Source organism: Panicum virgatum, chromosome 6K (genome assembly GCF_016808335.1).
Source record: "Panicum virgatum strain AP13 chromosome 6K, P.virgatum_v5, whole genome shotgun sequence".
Lineage (NCBI taxonomy): Eukaryota > Viridiplantae > Streptophyta > Magnoliopsida > Poales > Poaceae > Panicum > Panicum virgatum.
In genome coordinates, this window is record NC_053141.1 from 5,439,822 (window position 1) to 5,449,585 (window position 9,764).

The 9,764-nt window shown below is 51.1% G+C and overlaps 1 protein-coding gene across 1 annotated transcript; it reads left to right on the top strand.

Moving 5' to 3' along the window:
* The first annotated feature begins 6,148 nt into the window (after positions 1-6,148).
* On the top strand, positions 6,149-7,992 carry LOC120711408 (cytochrome P450 89A2-like). Its single transcript, XM_039996910.1, has one exon. It carries the CDS (start codon positions 6,205-6,207, stop codon positions 7,768-7,770), a length of 1,566 nt encoding a protein of 521 aa, XP_039852844.1. The 5' UTR covers positions 6,149-6,204; the 3' UTR covers positions 7,771-7,992.
* Positions 7,993-9,764: the final 1,772 nt, after the last annotated feature.

A 9,764-nucleotide genomic window follows, 5' to 3' on the forward strand; every position in this document is an offset into this window, starting at 1 on the left:
AAAATCTTTTTCAAAACTAAACCCCTGCATGTGTAAAATCTAGCTTTACCGCAAATAAACCTCAGCCCTATCCTTGATTTATCCTGCGCATATCTGTGTTACCCCCTCCATGGATGGGGTTGGACTTGTTGAGTACTTTTGTACTCACCCTATATATATTTTTGGTTTTATTCAGAGGAAGATCCGGACTTCATTGTTGAAGACGTCGAGTAGAGGTTGCGTCCGCACCCAACTTTGCCTGTGGTGTTGGCCCTCTACAAGATGCTCCTGCTGGCGCGATACTCTGAGCCCAAGGTGGATCCCATGTGGGTCGTGCTTTGGTGTATCACCATAGCCTTTTTACTTCTTATTATTATTTGTATCGAGTGTCCGCCTCCTCGGAGGTTTGTACGGTGATGTACCATCTGATGTAATAAATGTGTATCAGCCTTCTGGGACTAATATTTGTATTACATTTAAGTCACCTCTTATGAGGGGACGCTTCAGTCCACTAGGAGCGGCACGTCCCGCACCAGCTCGGGCCACCGTCGCGCCGCCGCCGCACCAAGTTGCTCGGGGCTCGATCACTACCATCACTCTTGCACCCGGAGCCGGAGGTGCGCGGGCGGTGAGGGGAGCAGCGCCGCCAGGCTACGCAGGCCGAGGTCCGGCGGCCACCGATGAATCTTTGTTCGTCATGATTTCGACCCGGATTCGTGAAATTGTTTGAGGGGCTTCGTTGCTAGTAATCTTCTGATCAACTTTTGATTCAATCCCCCCTCAAATCTCTCGCGAATCGGCTCGGATTTTGAGTTTTTCCCAAGAACAAGCTATTTGAATAGGGTTCGGTTTTTCGCTCGATTCGTGATGGATTCTTGATCGTTTCACAATCTTCTTCATGGATCTACTAGGTCTTGTGTTTGCGCATCTCTGGTCAAAATTTTGTTTGGATCCGTTGTGTATTGAGGAAGTATTATGGATTTGAAGTCTCCATCGTTTTTGTTTGTGCTCCTCTGTTCTTGACTTTCCAGGTGTTCTCGATCTGGGATAGCAACGCGCGAAGGCAGGTGGCACGCAGCATGCAGGACTGCAGTGCACGGCGGTGCCGGGCCACGGCACGCTGTGTCTAGACGGCAGCTAGGAATGCGCGACGGTCAGCACTAGCGGGTGGCGCTCGACATGCTGCACAGCCAGCCAAACAGGCTCGCATGCGTGTGCGAGGCCTTTCAGTGCACGGTGGTCCCCGGCGATGTCAGCACCACCGCCGCCGAAGCCATGGCCGCGCAGGAGGTCCACCCCACCATGGCCGTCGCTAGGGGGTTTGGGGAAGCTGTTATGGAGAAGATGGGGGAAGGAAGGAGGAAGAAGATGACTAGTGGGGTCCACATGTCAGCAATATAGGGAGAGAAAGGCGGAAGGGGTAGTTATGTCTATACAAAAATATGATGGCCACATGTACGCTGCAGCTGGGCCCAATGCTTCTCCAGAAAGGTGGAAGGGGTAGTTATGTCTATACAAAAATATGATGGCCACATGTACACTGCAGCTGGGCCCAATACTTCTCCAGACGTATACCGTGGCATGTTTCAAATGGAGGAAGAACTGTAATGGTAAAATTCAGAATAGGTGAATAGTAATGGTACTTTTTCAAAGTTCAAAAATTACAATGGCGCCAATCCAAAAAACCCATTAACAAATGTGAACAAGAAATCAAAGATTATAGTTTTTTTTTGTGACAGATCTGTTATCTGCTGCACCACCTAGGGGTCGTAATGGCCATGACTATAATGGTCTCTTTACAGCCAAATATGACCCTTAAATATTTTACTTTAAAATATAGAATCCGATCCTTTTAAAACTCAGTTTTTAAATTCTGTTTGTCAAATTTTAAAACTCTTTTACCACCCCTAACTGCACCTACTCCGTTCGTTGAGCGAACACCCCCAAAACTCCCCACCCACCCCCACCCCCCAACCCCGACCCCCGTCCACCGACCCCGGCAGTACAACCACCCGAAAAAAGACAGGGTGCCCTTGATTCGGCATTGGCCTACATGACATTTAGAAAGCAGAGATACCGCGAATGTAAAAGGGTGATTGGGAGGTCACTTGTCACGTGGAACACAAGGATTTATTATATGATATATGAGGACAGATCGCCTATCACACAACTGATCAAAGATATGCCATTGATCCTGTTTATTTCCGCTTATCTAAACCTCATTTTTTTAGAAGCAAGATTCAATGATAAACTAGCTGTCTCGAAAATCGACTGTGAAGATAAGCCGGGTGTTAGCAATTATGATTACTTTGAATCGATTTTCTAGGTTGAGTGGCAAAATATCTTAAATGCCTCTGAGGCTGATACTATCTCATTTTTTTTACTCGAGCATAACTCATTAATTCTTGTTTTTATGTGTATCTTGGCTACTTAATTAATAATTATGTACCAGTATACCGAACAAAAAAATGGCATATCCTCTGCTACACAATCATGAACTACTCCAAGCTAATAGCGCGCAATAGGCCAATAGCAAGAATGTCGTAGCGTGACTGCGTGACTATCCAGTCCAACAGAAAATGGCACATCCTCCTTGCTTGCCCGCCTCTATCGCGCGGTGGCATGCGCGCAGGTAAGCTTCCATCCTCCGTTTGCATGGTAGCGTTGGTAGCACGAAGTGGCCGGCCATCGATCGGAATCCTGCAGCATGTTCCACGGCGTGGAAGTACAGATCAGATCAGCGGGCAGCTGCTCTTTGATTTAAGCTATCTGTACTCATCATACTTTATTTTTATCATATCATCAAAAAAATATTATATTATTTCCTCTATATCTATTTCTTCCGCACTTATCATACTATGTATCTCATACTCTATATTCTTCTAGTTATCAATATTTTCTATTTAAATTTAATCTACCCACCTCTTCTATAGCGGCTAACAAGCAGGATCCACCCCATCTACTCCCTCCCCCACGCCGTCTCTCTCTCCACCCTGTCCCTTTCCTCCCATCTCCGGCCCTCCCTCTCCTCCCAGCCTACACCCACGCCTGCTCCATCCGCTCGCGCCCACCGACCGCGGCCCCTGCTCCCTCTGCACGCGCCGGCCGCAGTGGCGGAGCGGCTCTCGCGAGCGGGCGCGAGACCTTGGCCCTCCACGCGGCGGCCGCCGGCGAGCCGTGGGGCCCGCATCAGGTTCAAGCAGCCTCCGTCGTCCCTGCCTCCTCCCCAGCATCATGCCCTCGACGGTGGCGCGGGCACGCCCCTCCTCTGACGCCGGTCTCGTTTTGGCGGAGGGAAGCATAGGGAGGTTGCGGCGGAGCAGCTGCGGGGACGGCCGGCGGCGGAGCAACTGTGACGCAACACGAGACGGGGCACGAAGGAGGAAGGGGCCTGCTAGGGGCGGGAGGCGGGCCCCGCACCACGCCCGCTACCTCGCTAGATTTGACGGACCGAGAGCCATCCACGAAGATAGCGAACGTTACCATTCTCCGATGAAGCACTTCCATCCGTTATTTTGGTGCTAGAGGAACGAGTACCGTCCCCAGTGCAGACAGCCTTGGATAATCATTACTGGCCCGTAGCGCGTGTGGCACGCGCGCATGTTGCTGGTGAGAACACACTACACTACACTGAGTGGAAAAGCTCTGTTCATTATTTCACCTTGTGCTTGAGGAACGAGTGGAAGTCGGCCGCGGACTCCGGTGCCTGGAGCGGCTCTAGGGAAAATTTTCTCGACAAAAAAAAGGAAAATCGATAACCGCATTTATCGGGGGTGATTGATTTGATAAAAATTCCCGGTAATTGTGAATCCGTACTTAGGCCCTGTTTGGCAGGGCTCCGAGAGCGGCTCCAGAACCGGCTCCAGCCGGAGCCCTGCCAAAAGGGTGGAAACGGAGCAGCTCCACCGATGCAGCCGCGGGTTCCCGCTCTCTGGAGCCATTTTGTGGAGGAGGAGCCACAAATTCGTAGCTCCGCACGGCTCCTTGATCTGGCTTGCCACCTTTACCCATTGAGATGGCGCCAACGGAGCCCGTGCCGCAGCGGGGAGGCCGGGCGGCGAAAGGAGCTCGTGCCGCGGCGCGTGGGAGGCCGGGCGGCGCTGGGAGCTCATGCCGCGGTGGCGCGGGCGGCAGGCAGAGGAGACGTGGGCGGAGACCGGCGGAGCCGCGGATGCAGGGTCCGGCTTGTGGGGCCGGGGAGGCGGTGGCCGCGGGAAGAAGGTGGCCGGCGGTGGGCACGGGGAGGAGGACGCACGAGCCGCCGGCGCTCTGGGAGGAGGATGCGGCGCGGGCCGCCGCAATTGGAGGAGGAGATGCGGGCCGCCACGCTAGGAGGAGGAGGCGCAGGCCACCGCCGGTGGGTGGAGGAGGCGCGGGCTGCCGCTGCTTGAAGGGAGGAGGAGGCGACGGGGGGCTGGGCGAAGTCGGGAGGAAGGGGACGGGCGAATGGATAAGAGGAGAGGAGGAAAAAAAGGAAAATCAAAAGAAAAAGAGAGGAGAAAAAAAAGAAAAAGAGTAATTTAGACATTTTACAATCTCAATCCAACAGGTGAAGCTGTTTTGCCAAATGTTTTTCAAAATGGCTCCAACTCCACCAGAGAAGCCGCTCCACCAAAAGAGCCGAAGCCAGAGCTGTTTTTGGAGGAGCCGGAGCCCTGCCAAACAGGCCCTTACCCCTTATGTCATAAGGCACATGTCTCCTCATTTCTAAGCATTGTGATGTCTTGTTTTTCTCATTTCATGAGGTGCTCAACTGTTAGAGAAAGTATTATGAGGTGACATAGGCAGGCTAAATAGAGTGCCACATTATATTTGTGCTGAGATGGAGAGTAGAGAAGGAGAGAAAGAGGAAAAGTAGGTTGTAAGTTTACAGCATGCTCTCAGCCGCTATAATACAGACTCCAATAAATTTTGTGAGAGAATCGGATAAGGAAGATAAATTAAGTTGTAATTATGTAGTCCGCCTATGCAACCAATTGTTGTATAGGCAAGCTATTATATTAATTTAAGATGACATGATAACTAGTCTAAATTACTCTTCTGAACTATAGCCAAAATTGGATAACTTCTTAAACTATTGTTTGGTTCATTTTACCCCCAAACTATGCACTTTGGTTCAAATTATCCCTTAATACAATTTGTCTTTTTCATTTCTCCGTGCATAGGTGGAGTCCTAAGCTGGTGGAGTCCTAAGCTGAAAGTTTACAAGATGATAGTACACATCATAACATATCTTATAAAAATGTATCATAATGTATTATTATTATTTTGATATGTTAATATTAAATAATAAATTAATTATTGGAGTTCAAAAATATATAAAAAATAACAATGAAAAACTTATAACAAAATTTTTTTAGTATGCATTGTGATGTCCACTACTACCTCTACAAAATTTAAAATTAAAATTCAACTTGTGTATGAAGAAACAAAAAATATATATTATGGGATAAAATTGACTAAATTGCATAGTTTAGGGGATAAATTAAACCAAGTTATAGTTTAGGAATTTATCCAGACTTTAGCTATAATTTAGGAGAGTAATTTAGAATTTTTCCATATATATAGCTAAATATTTATTAGCCTTCTCTTATTGTGCGTCAAGGTGGAATTGGCCTGCTGCCAGCCATGTTTGGTTTGCCTCCAAAAGAGACTAGAAGACATTTGATCATCTATTAGGGGTGTCAAATAAAAGCAGTTTACAAAACCAACTCCAGAACCCCTGCGCTAGAAACCCTGACGAATCTGATAAGGCATTTGATCGCTTGATTTGAGAATAGTTATTGTAGTATCACTGTATCCAATCATTAATTAATTACTGTCATTAGACTCATCGCGAAAAGTTACACACATCCCTGAAGAAGATTTACAAATAAACTTTATTTAGTATTTTATGCGAAAGTCTAGAAGAGGCCTTCTAGAATGGTTACTGTAGTAACCAAACAAGGCGGCCAGACCGGTAGGTGTGCAGCATGGCCTCTCCATATCTTGATGAGTTTTTGGTTTTTGCCCACACTTACCTCCAGCAGTGACGTGGATGTGTTTTTGCCCACACTTTTTACCTCCAGCACTGACGTGGCCTCACGCGGATGCCCAGTGGGTACGACAATTGCTCCCGTGCGAGCAGAAGCAACCAGTCTCCCGACCCGATATATATGTCCTCTCTGCCTGAGCACTGAGCAGTGAATAATCCCCGCGAGAGCGAGCTCCTCGCCACCCCCGGCAATGGAGGACTGGCTCTTCTACGCCCTCACCACGCTCCTCTGCTACCTGCTCTGCTTGCTCCTGCTGCGCGCCAGCGCCCGCAACTCGGCCGGGGGCAAGGGCCATTCCGCCGGCGGCGCGCTCCCGCCTCTTCCGCCGGGGCCAACGCCGCTGCCACTGGTGGGCCCGCTGCTCTTCCTGTTGCGCCCTGACTTGGACGTCGAGGCCGTGCTCCGCCGCATCGCGCGGGAGCACGGCCCGGTCTTCACCTACGCGCCGCTGGGCAAGGCGCTGCCCACCATCTTCGTGGCCTCCCGCGCCGCGGCGCACCGCGCGCTCGTGCAGCGCGGCGCGGCGTTCGCGTCCCGCCCGGCCTCCAGCGCCGTGGTCAACGCCGGCGGCATCATCTTCTCGCCCTACGGCGCCACATGGCGCGCACTGCGGCGGAACCTCACGGCCGGCGTGCTCAACCCGTCGCGGCTCCGGGCCTTCTCCCCCACGCGGCGGCGGGTGCTCAGCATCCTCGCCTCTCGCTTCCGCGCCGCCGGCGCCGGCGGGGAGCGCCCCGTCGCTGTGATGGAGCCATTCCAGCACGCCATGTTCCGCCTGCTCATGTGCATGTGCTTCGGGGACCGCGTCGAGGACGCACGCGTGCAGGACATCGAGGCCACACATCAGGAGCGCATCGCCAGCTTCCACAGCTTCGAGGTCTTTTCCTTCCTCCCGGCGCTCACCAAGGTCCTGTTTCGGCGGCGGTGGAAGAAGCTCGTCTCGCTACGGTGGCGGGAGGAGGAGCTCTTCCTCCCGCTGGTTCAGGCGAGGAGGGACGCCGCCGCCGACGGTAACGGGTACTGTTACGTGGACTCCATGCTGAAGTTGACCATCCCCGAAGACGGCGGGCGGGCGCTCACCAACGATGAGATCGTCAGCCTCTGCTCTGAGTTCCTCATTGCCGGCGCCGACACCACGGCAACCGCGCTGCTGTGGATCATGGCGAACCTGGTCAAGTACCCAGCGATGCAGGACAGGCTGCGGGACGAGGTGGCCGGCGTCGTCGGCGCTGCGGACGGCGCGGTGCGGGAGGAGGACCTGCAGGCGATGCCGTACCTCAAGACCGTGGTTCTGGAGGGGCTCCGGCGCCAGCCGCCGGGCCACTTCCTGATCCCGCACACCGTGCCCGAGGACACGACGCTGGACGGGTACCGCGTGCCCGCCGGCGTGCCGATCAACTTCGCGGTGGGCGACATCGGCCTGGACGAGGAGGTGTGGGACGCGCCCTTGGAGTTCCGGCCGGAGCGGTTCCTGACCGGCGGGGAAGGGGAGGGCGTGGACCTCACGGGGAGCAAGGAGATCAAGATGATGCCGTTCGGCGCCGGGCGGAGGGTGTGCCCCGGCATGGCGCTCGCGCTGCTGCAGCTCGAGTACTTCGTGGCGAACCTTGTGAGGGAGTTCCGGTGGTGCGAGGCCGACGGCGAGGAGGTGGACCTTACCGAGAAGATCGAACTCACCGTCGTCATGAAGCGCCCGCTCAAGGTTAAGGCCGTGCCGCTGCGGTCGCCACTGGCCGCCACCATTCCAGCTGCTTGATCGAGTGTCCTGTTCGATTATCTCTACCGCCATGGCTATGGATTGCATCAGATTATTACTTTAATCAATGCTGCATTAGTGTGCATGTATTCATATGTACAATCGGGCATCAGTTTGTATCGTGGGGAACCAGCTGTTAGTTTGTACAATCAGCCAATATTGCAAATATTGTTTCTGCATGTTACCATTTTTAAATGGACGTTGCATGTGTTGTGATGAGTTTTCAGTGTGTGTGTTTTGATATTGTAAACATTTATTTTTTGTGTTGCAAGCATGCATGTATTCTTAACACTGCAATGGAACGCCCACACCCCTATTTGGAAGCCGAACCAATTAGATTTCATCCCATGTCGCCGAGCCATGGCCGGTTCCCTGCTTCAAGTCCGCGGCGACACGGCAGCGCTGGCGGCGCGCCGGGCTGCACCAAGTACGGCAGGCAGCTGGTGTCGTGTCGCGCGCGGGAGTGGAGGGGCCTACAGTACAAGCATGTGCTGCTGCATGCCATACCGTGCCTTCCTTGATCTACTGACCGGTACGGTGGACCATGAGATCATGTAACCCACTATTAGCGATGATGGCTTGCGGAGACTAGCAATTATACATGGACATGGAGGCCGAGAGCATTCAACTTTTGAATGATTACAAAAGGAACGGACATGGAGCGTTTAGGCCTCCTCCAGCGGTCCTAGGTAGTGCTAGCGACGTCGCCGGCCCATGCGGAGGAGAGAGATGAACTTGCACGCGTTACGAGACTGCATCTGCGCGCTCTCTCCCATCGCTGCAAATCGATCTGCGACGAGCTCGTCGCTAGCCGATGCTCTCTCTCTCGTCTGTTTTTCCCTCCCCATCGGCTCCGAAGCTACATCCGAGCCTATAGTCACCGGCTAAGTCGCCTCCCTTTCGAGGAGGCGCTATGGCGTCCACAATGATTACTTATTTAGCTAGCTAGATGTGACATGGCAGTAAAAAAATAGGAGAGTAGTCACTATCAACGAGCAAAATTACTTACCTATTTCACGTAACCCAAGAACATAAGAGGAGTGTGTGGGTCCAATAGTATAAAATAGTTTTTTTATCTTTCATCTCTATATCAATATACTACATAACTAGTACTAACTATTACTATTGCGGACGCCCTCAGGGACTAGAGATCTGGAAAATGGGACTCATGATAAGGCGCGCCAATATATTTCCCAAGCCGCGGTTGAGTTTACTTCTCGCCACTGTGTGCGTTATCTGGGAAACATTGGCTTGCGAAGCTCATCGTCGATCGCATGGGTGGCAAACCCAATCCAACCAAAAATATTATCACTTAGAACCACAAGATCAGTACATGCAATGGGTGGGACCCAATCCAACCAAAAAGATATCACTTCGAATCACAAGAAGATCAGTACATCCACTAACTTAGATAGTAATAAACTCTAGAGAATGGATGGTTTACTAAACAACCATGGCTTCGACGAGGCTACTTAATAAATACTGTATGAAAAAGAAATCAAAGATTGTTATCCTTGCTAGGGTCAACTTGTTGGCCCTCTTTTTCCGGAAGAAAATGATACTCAACACTTCCTCCATCTCTCTCGCAAATATATTTTACCACAAGCTCGAACATAATCTCAACCAAAAAGATCAATTGGGAGTTACAGATTGGCAACAATAATAACAATGGTTTCTCTGTAACAACGTACGGACATATTTACTAATTGTGTGTTGTGTGTGTGTATTTTCGCAGCCCTCGAAATCAACTTAACCCGTGGTGCAATTATAAAATCTAACAAATTTGCGAGATTTTTTCAGAAAGTGCTTTTCAAGGCAAACGTACAATCATGATTTTTATGTTTGCAGACTTGCTGTTTTACAAGTTACACTAGAAATCGATCGAATTTTAAAACTTTTATCGGATCATGTCTAGAACGTCAAGTATTTGTAACCAAAGCGACATCACAAGAACACACATACTATGCAGGGTGGAAACGCTTTGTCCAAACCTT